The following is a 12,967-nucleotide window of genomic DNA, read 5'->3' as shown; positions in this document are numbered from 1 at the left end:
TATAGAACAAAATGACTTCGGTGAAGATTTACACGAAAGCTCAGGTAAAGTTACTGAGCACGAGGGAAACAGTACATCCTCAACTATCAGAATGCATTTCTCTCATGGGTGGGGGGAGGGTGAATCTTAAAACCCTATTCTAATCGTATTATTATTTCTTTTGACCTTTTCTCAGTATGTGCGGTATAGTGTCACCTTGTGGCCAAATCATGCAAATGAATTTCTAGAACGAGTTCGGTAATTGTGTAACACATCTTGATAATTGCTATCTTTTATTCTTGTGAAAATTAGTTTTAAATATTGTAACTACTAACAATTACGCGCTAACAATTATTTTACTGACATATGTTTATTGATACCATAGATTGATACCCATGACACCCTCTGGTGGTCGGGTATACACCAATATGGCCGCTGGGTGGCTTTGCCTCTTGCTACTTTTGAGACGATGGGTGATAGACTTTCATTATCCTCGAAAGTTATATTTCAATTAAACAGGATAATCCATTTATGAAGGTGAACACGTTAGGACTAAAAGCCCTGCTGATGTTGAAAAGCGCTAATATATCAAAGGTATGTTTTGCGTTTTGATGCTTAAACTAGTAGTTCTAGCAAAGAGTTATATTGCTGAAACATGTTTTATGCTTAAACAGTGCTATCTAATGTCTATGCAAAGTGCTATACCTTTACATTGAGGATTTTCAAGTTTTGACATTACAGTATGCAGTAGCTGGGGCTTGTAAATGAATGTAAACAAAGCACATAGCTGTTAGTGATGGATCTGCAGTGTTTTGGATAACTGAGAAAGTCATTCTTGCTCATTTTGGTGGGAAAGAATCTGAGATTTCCTTATGATATGTGGTCTTGTGGCTTTTAGTAGTATAAAATTATGGAGAGACAGGTGGTCTGGCTATTTTTTGTAACCTTTTTATTTACCTTTTATTTTACACAGATTGTTCATTGTTCAAGAGTGTATAATTTTAGATTTTATGAAAATTTAGTTTGTGCAATCATTTATTTTAATTTAGACATTTAGCCTAAATAGTTTGTATTCATTTTCTGTGAATGTTACTATAGGTATTTTGGCCAAGACTGTCACAGATTATCTCATCTTCTTTTAGGACTGTTATGTGTGCAACACATACCCCAAGAAAAATCTCCTTCATCCCTTAATTTAAAAAACTTTGAAACAACATATCACTAGTTGAGTTGAGTAGGTTTTTCACTTCATTTTTAGTCTCTATTAAGTGTTTACTGTGCATAAAATCATCACTAACTGAAACTCTAAAAAAGACTCTTTGGGTTGTGGGATTCCAGACCTTGGTTTATAATTTACTCATATGATTGTGTCTTTTAGTATCGGTGTTGTGCTGAAAAATGACTCCTGCCAAATTATAACATCACCATTCCCCACTAACATTAGGGTTAGGATTAGCTAATCCCGCAGCAGTATCAATGAGGGTAGTCGTAATCTGGCGGGGACGCAAAATTCAGCACAATGCCTGTTTCGTTGTTTCTCCTATTGAAAGCAGCCATTTTCCAGAATATTTAGCCACTCAATCTGATGGGGGGCATGTTCCAGTGAAAATGTGACATCAGTGCATACCCTCTCTATAGAGACAGAGCGACACGTATTGTCATAATATAAAAACCATGCCCACCGGGTGGAAACAATCGAAACCTCTCCATTGACTTTGTATTGGGCTAAGTGTCATTTCTGCTATGTGACAAGGTGTACCGTAAACAAGCTAAAAAACCCAGAACTACGTTTTTGTAAAATGTCAACCCCCCCAAAAAACTAACATGAGAGGGAAACGTAATCGGCGACAGAAAACATTCATTATTTTTAACCATGTCAAATAATTATTTCACCACCCTATGTGAACCTTAGAGGAGGAGATATAGAGAAACTAAACTGTATTGGCCTATGTCTATTCTTCTTGCTGATGCACGTCTTAAAGTGATAGTTCACCCAAAAACTCCAATTTGCTGTTTATTTACTCACCCCCAGGCCATCTGAGATGTAGGTGACATTTTTTCTTGAGTAGAACCATAAAGAAGATTGTTTGGTAAATCCGCAGCCTCTTTGCTTCATATAATGGGAGTCTATGGGGTCCACCTGTCTAAGAGTTCCTAAAGAACATAATTCCAAAAAAGCGGCTCCTGGTGACATGTTGACGTCTTGTGAAGCGAATCGTTAAATATTTTCATAAAACTGAACACCTGTTCATTTCCTAATGACATTTCAGAAAAAATTTAACCTACATCTCGGATGGCCTGGGGGTGAGTAAATAAACAGCAAATGTTTATTCCCTCCCTCGGGGGGTCGAGCCCAGGAAGAAGCGGGCTTCGAAATGTCAGCCATGCTTTCCCGGGCCGCCGTGAGTGTTGGGTTGCAGTGCACGCACTGCCTCTCCCAGCGCTCGCGGCTGGCTACATGGCGCCTTGGGTCTGAGCGCGGCCCCAGTGCCGTGTTTACCGGAAGTGCATGAGGAACTTAGTAAGACCTGGAAACGCCCCCTTTCCGGCACGTTTCATGTCAAACAAAGTTCTGTCACCCTCTCTTCCCTTGAGGTTGAGACAGCTAGAGGATACATCGATGTCCCCCAGGTGGAGTGTGCCGCCGCGGTGCACCCATGCCCGTAGGCGGCGGCTACCTGGGGGGGGGCTCGACCTAGACTCCCGTCCAAAGCATGTGCGGTCTCGACATCTCTGGTGGCGAGAGCTTACATTGCGGTGGACCAAGCTGTTTCCTCTCTCCACGCTATGGCTCCTGCCAGGCCAGGGCGTTGAGAGAGCTCCACGGGGGTAAGACCGACCCAGCACTTATGCAGGAACTCCGTGCCGCCACCGACCTCGCTCTACGGGCGACCAAGGTGACCACGCGGGCCCTGGGTCGGACAATGTCCACACTTATGGTCCATGAGAAACTCCTCTGGCTGAACCTTGCGCAGATGAATACGCCGAGAAGGTCCGCTTTCTCGACGCACCCGTCTTGCAAGGAGGGGGCTGGTTGGTGTTATTGTCGAGCCACAGTTCTCGACAGTAAAGAAGCAGTCCTCCTGTGTCGTGACTCGGCTGCCTCGGCCGTCGAGTCCCGTGCACCGTGTGCTTCCCAGCAGCCCTGGTCCTCTTCAACGCCCTCCAGTTCTGGCGCCCCGCCCACTCAGGCGGCCCCCTGGAGGAGACAGCGAAGAGGAGACCATCGCCCCATCAGCAGCGGCGGAAGTCGCCCTCATGGGAAGACCTCAGGGAGATTGAGGCTACCATTGGGCCCGACCCCAGCAACATCGCTTGGAAATCGGATAGGGACGGATCCTGCCCCGTCTCACCATCTGCTGGCCCCCTCCGGGGGGCTAGCGCCCACTTACTCTCAAAAGGCCCCGCCCCCTTCGAGCCTCTCGGAGCTGCCGCTCTTTCTCACTCTCGATAAAGATGGCTCTCCTGATGGCGCTCACCTCCAAGAGGGTAGGGGACCTGCAAGCACCCTCCGTGTCCACAGATTGCCTAGAACTCGGGCGCGGGGATTCTCACGTTATCTTGAGACCCCGCCCCGGCTACGTGCCCAAAGTTCCCACCACTCTCCCGAGAGACCAGGTGGTGAACCTGCAGGCGCTCCCCACCGGGGAGGAAGACCCAACCTATCCGTGTTGTGTCCTTTACGCGCACTGCGCCTCTACTTGGACCGCACGCAGAGCCCAGAAGCTCTGAGCAGCTCTTTGTCTGTTTCGGAGATCAGCAGAAGGGAGGGCTGTCTCCAAACAGAGGCTGGCGCACTGGATCGTGGATGCCGTCGTTATGGCATACCGATCTCAATTCGCCCCTGCCCGTTGGGAGTGAGGCACACTCCTCATGGGCACTGGCTCAGGGCGCCTCTCTAGCAGACATCTGCAGAGCTGCAGGTTGGGATATGCCCAACAACTCCGTGAGTTTCTAATACCTACGCGCGGAACCGGTGTCAGCCCGCGTCCTGCAGGGCAATGTGTAGGACCGGCAGCCGGTAGGGCGTACGCCTGCGAAAGCCCTTCCTCTAGGGGGATCAGCGGCTATTACGCCTCCCCTCTTTCCCCCACTGGGTAAAGAACGGGCATTTTATTCATCACTAGCACCTTCCTCGGGGCAGGCTGGGAAGAGCAGCCCTGCCCCCTTAGGCCGGGGAACAGTTTAGTTATCTCCCACATAGCTCTAACCGGACCTAGTGCTCCAGACGTGGTAACCCTCCCCTCTGTGGGCTGTTCCGTCTGATGTATCCTCATGAATGGTTCCCACCTCGGCAACCCATGACCTCCCTAGGTGGATTCCCACCTTGCGGTTAACGTCTCGTTCCCTCCATCAGGGAACTGAGGTTACATCCGAGACGTTTTCCCCCTGTGTGTGCGTGGCCTAAATGCGCTCTCCAGGGTTTTTCCTGCATAGAAAAACTGGAAGTCAAATTTCGTGCCGCCTCAGTTTCTGGACAAAATTGTATCTTAAAAAAAAACAGCGTGCATTCAACAGACTGTCGCTGTGTCCAAAATCGCATACTGTGACAGTATGTACTGAATTTAAATAAGTACCTTCCTATCGGCCGTTAAAACAGTACGTTCTATATAGTATGAATGGGTGTAGTATGAATACATTTCGGACATACTGCGTCCGCCATGTTTTATGGTCATGTGATCCGTATGCTCTTTGACCTATGACGTTTTAACAACAACCTATGCGTGAGCGTTTATAAAAACTTTATTTTTCATGGGAAATTAATTTATTAACACTTACATTAAAAACGGACGTCCGCCTTAAAGTTTTCCGCTATTTTTATTTGATGTACTTTTGAAATTTGACCGTTGCTCAGCTCCCGTGGCATCATGGGATAGAAAAGTGTCCATCCGATCCACACTCACGAACCTCGGCAGAAGTAGTAGACCATCCGGGTATTTCTCGCCTACTGTTTTTTGCATACTGAGGTTTCGGACATACTATTCATGACTCATACTCATTTTCGCCTACTATATAGTATGGAAGTAGGCGATTTCGGATGCAGCCTATGATTTTAACTGCAGTTGCGGCATTACGCCACAATGGAGGCGCTGTTTCATTATCAGCAGCACCAGTGAGGTACTGGTACTGGTGAAACTGGTGTTCATGGGGTCTGTACTGTAGGTCTTCATCGCTCTTTACTCTCTAGCGCATTTTGCGCATTTTTAATCTTGCGCTTGTCTTTGCACTGCGAGTCTCTGGTGACTCCACACACGTCTCCCAAAAAGGGGGTTTGCGGCGCGTCACATCAAAGCGTCATCGCGCATTTCAACGCAAGTTTCGCCTCGGCTCGCATTAAGTTGAACTTTATTAAAACTATTATAAGCTTTACAAAACAATCTGACTTCTGAAATATGTGAAAATTAGCTTTTTTAATATGCAGACTGAAAGAGGTCGAAAGAGTATTTGATTTGTTACTTTGTTATTGGAGCATTAATTCACATGTTTTTTCATCAGAACACCCAACTTACAGAGCGGCGAGTTAACCACGCCTACTTATTTACATTCCGCGGAATACACGGAATAGAAAAATCTCTTACGGTTGACATTTTATTCTGCGGTAACGGCATATTCCGTCATTCCGCCCAGCCCTATTTTACATTATTAAAATATTTTGATTTTATTGCTATAATGCAGGACCAAACCAGACAAGCATAAAGTATAAAATGAGACGGAGAACATCATCACTGGGTTTATTATATGCAGTTCAGTAGTTAAAATCAGCAAGTACCTGCCTTAGGTTGCTGTCCCATACAAACATTAAGGGCTCAGCATACTACATTCGAAATCGAAAAACGACCGTCTGTGACCTGATTTCGAACAAAATCTTGTCCAAACGACAATTCGTTTCACTAGTTCGCCGCAGCAAACCAAACAGAACTTTCCGGGAAAGTTTGTGTTGGCCAGTAAACACCCTCGAGCCACCGTTGGTCCATGGCCATTACGTAATAGGTGGGTGTGTTGTTTGTGTGGCCACGTGCGCAGAGGCTATTTGCATACGTCATGTAAACCCTTTCCTCCAGAAACAAAGGGGTGTTGGATTGTTCGAAAACACTATACCGTCTCTCAACGTTTTCAAGCTTCGTTTTACGAAAAGCGCAATTCGCCTGGACTATGCTGAGCCCTTTAAATTGAGACAAAAACAGAGCCCCCTCTTAGCTGCTGTGTGTTTTTAAATTAAGATCTTTAATAAGGTATTAAGCTCGTTTACGTTATTCATATGAAGGCATTTAATCCATACACTCTTGTTAGACTTGGATACTGCTGTAACCGGAACATCGTTTACCCTGCGTCGAACAATGCGGAAGTCAAAAATCCAGAAGTGTGAAAAAGGCCTATTAGCTGTATTTCACGGCTGTTCGGGTGAATATTGTTTCTTTTGCATCCAAGTACATTCAGTTTCTTGAAAAGGTTCCTTAAATTAACCTGCTGTACATCATTGTAATGTTTTAAGCTGTGCAGTTGGCTCGTGGAATCAGCGTTATACTGTACACAGCGAGTTTGCCAGTATGAACGCACATTGTGATCAGAATGACTCGCAAACGAATGACTCATTTGGACCGATTTGTTTGAACAGTTGAAACTTCAGTCACTAGCGAATATAAGAAGTGAATCATTTAAAGCTCAGTGAACCACAAGAGAGTGCAGGATGTGAATGAGCTTTGCTCATTTAGTAAAACTGGCTATTTTGGGCTGAAAAGTTAGTTGAAATGATAAAAAGCTTATATTTGATTTTAAGAAACTTTTCTGTGGTTGGATAAATTATATGTTTTATATAACTTAATAATTGTCATTTTCATCAAATGTTTTGAACTTTTATATGTTGTTTGTAGTGTTTGGTTAATCCACTTAAAGGGACGGTAGGCCTACACATGCGCAAATGTACAAGATCAGGATGTCACCACCTCCGCCTCATTTTGAGCCAAGAAAAACCCTGGTCTCTATACTTGGCTACTGTGCTCTCAGGGCTCAAAGACGAGTAACAAGGTGGGTCTGTTTTTTTGTTTATTTGACAAACAGTATATAGGAACACATATGTTAAGGAATGAAGTTAAAAATGTGTTTTCACTGTGGTTCATTATGTAGAGAGGATACACTGTATACTTTGGGTATTAGATTTTTGTCAGGGTATATAAAGTCTAAAGTCCCTCTCTGTGCTAGACTGCATAGGTTTTGCTGTTCATAACTGTTACATTTATAATCACAAACTATTGAATATATTCAACTGTGATCAGTGATCGTTACTTTGATAAAATCTTACAGATTTCTCTCAATCCCACGGATGCATCATTTTATTAGCAGATATATTGTATTGAGCGACTGGCCTGGGGCCAGTTGCATAAAGTCACTATGTTAAGACTGTGTCTTAAGAACTAGTTTGACTAAATAGGAAGAAGCAAACAGTCATACTTTTTCAACCCAAATTAGTAAATCTAGTCTAAAGTTGTAAGTTATGTCTAAGTAGTTTATGCAACCAGCCACAAAAGCAGAAGGAAATGGATCTTTTGTGTCATGTGTTATATAACATGCTGAGGGTTATAGAGGGGGGTACAGTTTGTTTTTGCTGAGCTCTATCTCTTTAGCTCAGCTATTTGCTCAGGCTTTAGCTGTCTGGTCTTAAACTGGTTTAAGCTGGAAGTAGCTGCTTTCCAGCCTGAAAGAGCTGGTGGTTCTCGCCGATCCGTCAGATGATTTTATTTTTTTAAAAACTCCAAAAATTGCTGTGAGAAGCCAGCCATCTTACACTGGTTTTAGCTGCTTATTGACTGTGCACTGTTCCGTTTGGGATTCAAATATCAAGTGTAAAATAAAACTACAGAGAAATAAATAGTTCTTGCTGCACAGAAACTATTTCACAGTGAAGAGAGGATGTGTTCTACTGCCATAATGGTCCTGGAAGTATACTACATCCCAGTTATCATCAGGTATATGAGCACATTGTTTCAAAATGTGATATTCAATATATTTTACTGAAATCTTGGCTGAAATGATTCAATCATACAATTATCTGAATTCAGATAAACAAATTCAGTCGAGCCATTTTGCCACACTTCATTCTGAAACCCATATCAAATGTAAATTTTCGGCACCTCTCACAAGTATGCAAACATTTATGAGTTTTTGAGCATGTTTAGGCTCTCAAAAATGTGATTTGTTTTGACGATACTAACAAATCGAGCAATTCCTCACATCATCGGTGCTCAGGCCATAATTAACAACATCCCTTTATCCAAATTTCCCTGAAATTTAAACAAATTTAAAATCAAATAAATAAAATTCAGAGCCTCAACTCGATCATTTTTGACAGTAACTCAGTCAATGGTTATGTTCAATGCAGTTGTTTTGATAGATGGAAAAAAAGATACATTTCTAGTTTCAACATTATTTTTTCTTCATACATTCCTCTTTAAAAGAAATGAAGTACCAGATTTTTGCAAAAATGACCCACATTTGTTTTTTGATGACTGAAGTAGTATGCTCATGAAGCGACATTTAGATCCCCATATCTCAGGACTGAACCATACAGGTTCAGCTTTAAATATATAGGGTATGCATGTGACGTCACCGAACACAAAATTCAAGCGAGTCATGCCCACCGAGTGGCAGAAAGACTGAATGCAGCTGTGTTTACCGCTGTCTGTACTCTATTTAGACTGGGAAAACGTTGTTGTGCGATTGATTGTACAAAAGATTGAGCACGAAATCTGAGATTTCTTTTTAAAGACTGCCGAAAGACGAATAAGTCGCTGCAATTTGCTGTAACAAATGGAATACTTAACAGAAAAGTTAATCTCAAAATCAAAATTGTGTTATTTTTTACTCGCCCACATGACGTTCAACATGTTTTAAGACCTCCCGGCATCTAAGGAACACAAATAAAGATATTTTAGGTGACATCCGAGAGATTTCCAGGCCTCCTTATAGACATCATGGTTATAGTTGTTGTCAAGGTCCAGAAAAGTACTAAAGACATCAGTAAATTGGTCCATCCGCTCATAGTGGCTCAATTAAATTTTTTTGAAGCGATGAGAATACTTTGTGCGAAAAACAAACCAAAATAATGACTTTAATTGATATAATTTCCTCTGTCTTGTCAGTCTATGGTGCATTCAGTGGGGGCAGACGCCAGCGTTCTGTCTGACAACCCGGAAGCGCAAGCAGACGCACGCTGATCTTCGCAAAATGTCTGATGATTTCGATATGCACTTTTTTGAACTGAATGCACATGTGTCGAAGTGCTCTCGTGAATGCACATCATGTTGCGTTTTGTAACCTTAGATAAATATAAACACAGTGTTGGGAGAGATCCTTTTTGACATTAAGCAGATGTATGTCATACAAACTTTAAGATTCACGTATTGTCAACACCGTAAACATTAAGAAGAGCAATGGAAACCTTGTAAGATTCTGTTTGTTAAACCACTAAACGTGTTTTGTTTGAGAAGAAAATGTTTAAATGCTTTGCTTTGTGTATGTCCCCCCGGCGTTTTAGTCCTGGTTTATTTGTTTCTCCTATTGAAAGCACTAAGCAGCCATTTTGCTGGGTGTTGTGCCACTCTAGGGGGCGTGTTCCGGCATGTTTACGTGGGAAAGTCAAGTGACGTCAATGCATACCCTCTATAGTTCCCAAAAGAAAGTTTAGTCAAGCACAAGATTCTAAAGGGACTTTAAGGTATCTCTTACATTTCTTGAGTTACAGGCATGCAAATTTTGTAAAAAATAACACGAACAGTGCTTTTTCCTTATTCTTGAACTGTCACTATTGGCATAAAATGCATCAAGGGTTGCTAACATTAATAGATTTTACTAATTGATACACCAATCTCTGTAAAAATAAAATTATAATGCTGGCATATTTCTCATGTCATTTTTCACCTCCTCTAATATGGCTCCAAATTGAAAATTGTCATTTATGTATTTTCTTTGTGCATATTAAAACACATTTCTGGGTCGATTTAGTGAAATAGTATGCTTTTTGACATAGATAAGCTGACCAGAAAACAACCTGAGCATAATGATCATAACGCTTTCTACTACAAAGCTCGTGCTGGCTATTGCCACAGCTTTGGGTTTTGTCTTCGCCATCAACTCTATCCTTCCTAAGGGTAAGAGACACCTATACACAAATCTCACACACAATACAGTACACCAAGAGGGAGGAACACTAATATAATGATTGTGTTTCCTGATAGGACAGTCGAATAAAAATCAGATATGTGTTAACTGCGATAATGTGAAGCTTCAGCAGCTCAGTAAAGCCGCCCAGGATGCACTAAACGCTATTGCGTGCACACGCACGTTGTCTTCTTCTGAAAAGCGAGCGAACCGGGGCCAGCATGTCTTCAACAATAGAGTCCTTGGGTTTCATCGCAGTGTTCTGCAGAAGCTGCTGGAAGTCGTGGGAGGCTATGATGAGCAGCTTGAGAACCTGACGCAGGACCTTGTAATCCCCCTCAGCCGAACTGAACAAGAAGCAATTAGCAGAATGGTGGCCCACTTCAGGTGTGTGTGTGTGTGTGTGTGTGCGTGCGTGCGTGCGTGCGTGCGTGCGTGCGTGCGTGCGTGCGTGCGTGCGTGCGTGTGCTTGCCTGCACAGGTGGGATGAGTGCAGTGAGGTCCCAACAATAAAATGACATCAATTATCAAATTGTTATATCTTGTTGTCTCTAGTTCGAATGAGTTCTATGTGGATTACAATGCAGATGTGTTCGGAGAGTATGTAAGGCAGCTCCGAGCTCAACTTGTGGCATACCTCATGGCTGATACATCTGTCAACAATAATGAGAGGGCCGGAATCCAGAATATTCGTCAGAAGGTGCAGTTTATCACCACTGAAATGGTGAATCATGTGGTGTATGTGGACCCGATGGCCCGCGATCGCTGGCTGCAGGAGCACCCAAGAGATGAGCAACTGTATGAACAGGTCAGACGTGCCATTGGGAATATGTTCAGAAACATCCTGCAGGACTTTCAAAAAGTGTCTATCAAGATAAAAGTATTTCGCGGGAGAAACAACTGGAACTGGGACAGGGACAGGTGAGAGAGTTTGTTCCTGTAGACGTACAAACAATAAGTATAACTGTTAATGCACAATCAATAAATAAACCATAAAAAGTTAATCAAAGTTGACAGACACAAAAAACACATTCTGAGGAGTTCACTATAGAGGGTATGGACATGTCGTCACTTTACCACGCGAGCATGCCCCCGTGGGTGGAAAAACACTCAGCAAAATGACTGCTTACAATATCAGGAAACATGGGAAAGTGACGTCAATGCATACCCTCTATAGAGCACTTCAACGTTCATTAAATCACTATAAAGTGCACCTTCAAAATAAAAGACCTTTTCTCATGTAACTCTTGTTTTCTTTTCAGAAGTGACGTGAAGTGAGTCTGCAGACTGAATCTGTTCCAGAACCAGTTATCCTAATCATCTTATTGATTTTTCCATCATCTGTAGTGATGCTGTTTAAATCCAAACCCCAACCAGTTCAGAAAGACATTGAGAGATCTACTCTTTGACCTGTTGTTCTTCTTTCTAAAATCAAGCTTTGGTTTTACCCCCCATTCAGTTTTATATCACATACAGTACATCACAACAGCTAATAATAATAATAATTAATCATTTACAACTCTTTTTGTAGCCCAGGTCATTGCTTTGATTAATTAAACCCAACCCAACTGGAAACCCAACCCAACTGTACTGGAAACAGTGGTAACAAAACAGTAGTTTTGTTAGTTAAATAAAGGTCCAAGATAATTAACAAATCACAGATTCTTGTTTAATTATAATTTCCCAAATATTTTGACATTTTAATGTTTATTGACAATAAATATAGAAAACAAATTTCTTTTTCATTTGTGAGTTATACAGAACATTTAGTCTAAAATGTTTTTAATTTGTACAATTTTATTACAATTTTATCTGTAAAATGTAGGTATTTTTATTGGCTAATTTAAATCTCACAAACAACCTTCTCAGCCTACAAACAAGATTGTCACAGATTATTTTATCATCTTTTACATTGTGTGCAACCACAAGAAAAGTTTCCTTTATCCCTTAAAGGGATTTTTCCACTTATTTTTTAGATCATTTTAAGCACTTACTGTACATACAGTCTCTTCTATTGTTTTCACAATCACTGACTGACAAAGACTCTCTGGGATGTGAGATTCCACACCGGTTTCCCGGCTACCGTTTTACAAGTGTTGATAGACGTTTAGACTCGCCACACGGTGTCGCCCTCTACATACCATCTTTTGACTAGAATTGTAAAGAAACTGTAATCTCTCTAAAATGGGTCAGTGTGTCTTGGAGGCCTTCGCATTGCAGTGGTTTCATTCATTCTTTTAGACAGACATGCGTGTTGCTATTTACATGTTACTTACAAGGGTTCTTGCTTTATCGAGTCCTCGGGGTGTCTCAGACAGCCTTATCTTTGCAAGGCATTGGCATGTTGACTACTCTGATTTACGAAGCTGCGCTGTTTATGACGCAATAAGGATGCGTAGATGTTGACTGAAAAAGGGCCTTACAAAATTAACAACGGCTTTACTACAGTAACCATAACTGTTTTATTTGCAGTAAAATACACCACATATTTTAACTTGCTAAACTATAACCAACCACGAAGATCTGTAAAAAAAATACTCAATCCTGCAATGAACACGGTATATTACACTTTTATTATAATTAAACCCAGTGCTTACTTTTCCTGAGGGGAAAATCATTCTGTCTTTTTCCACAATCTTACCTTTTGCTACAAACTACCGGTATTTATTTATTGCAAAATGCATCTTTAGCACACACAATGGGAAACTAGACACATAATTGCTGTACTAAATACTTTTCTGAACATTATAGTTTTTGTACGTTTGGCCTTGTTGAAATGGTTAACCTGTGTGATGCTGCTGCTGTGTGCTGTTGGTGATGAGAGATGAGAGTG

General features: G+C 41.9%; 1 protein-coding gene across 4 annotated transcripts; it reads left to right on the top strand.

The window, feature by feature from the left end:
- The first annotated feature begins 425 nt into the window (after positions 1–425).
- On the top strand, positions 426–11,889 carry LOC130562306 (uncharacterized). Of its 4 annotated transcripts, none has more exons than XM_057347248.1 (6): positions 426–573; positions 6,852–7,005; positions 10,004–10,124; positions 10,212–10,521; positions 10,690–11,055; positions 11,400–11,889. In XM_057347248.1, exons 3-6 carry the CDS (start codon positions 10,034–10,036, stop codon positions 11,410–11,412), a joined length of 780 nt encoding a protein of 259 aa, XP_057203231.1. In that variant the 5' UTR covers positions 426–573; positions 6,852–7,005; positions 10,004–10,033; the 3' UTR covers positions 11,413–11,889. The 4 variants fall into 4 exon arrangements, with proteins under 4 accessions (XP_057203231.1, XP_057203228.1, XP_057203229.1 ...); XM_057347245.1 differs by having other exon boundaries at positions 428–573; positions 11,397–11,883; XM_057347246.1 differs by lacking the exon at positions 426–573 and adding an exon at positions 6,212–6,381 and having other exon boundaries at positions 11,397–11,883.
- Positions 11,890–12,967: the final 1,078 nt, after the last annotated feature.

Source organism: Triplophysa rosa, linkage group LG11 (assembly GCF_024868665.1).
Source record: "Triplophysa rosa linkage group LG11, Trosa_1v2, whole genome shotgun sequence".
In the NCBI taxonomy this organism is placed as follows: domain Eukaryota; kingdom Metazoa; phylum Chordata; class Actinopteri; order Cypriniformes; family Nemacheilidae; genus Triplophysa; species Triplophysa rosa.
This window is presented reverse-complemented; position numbering and strand designations above follow the sequence as displayed.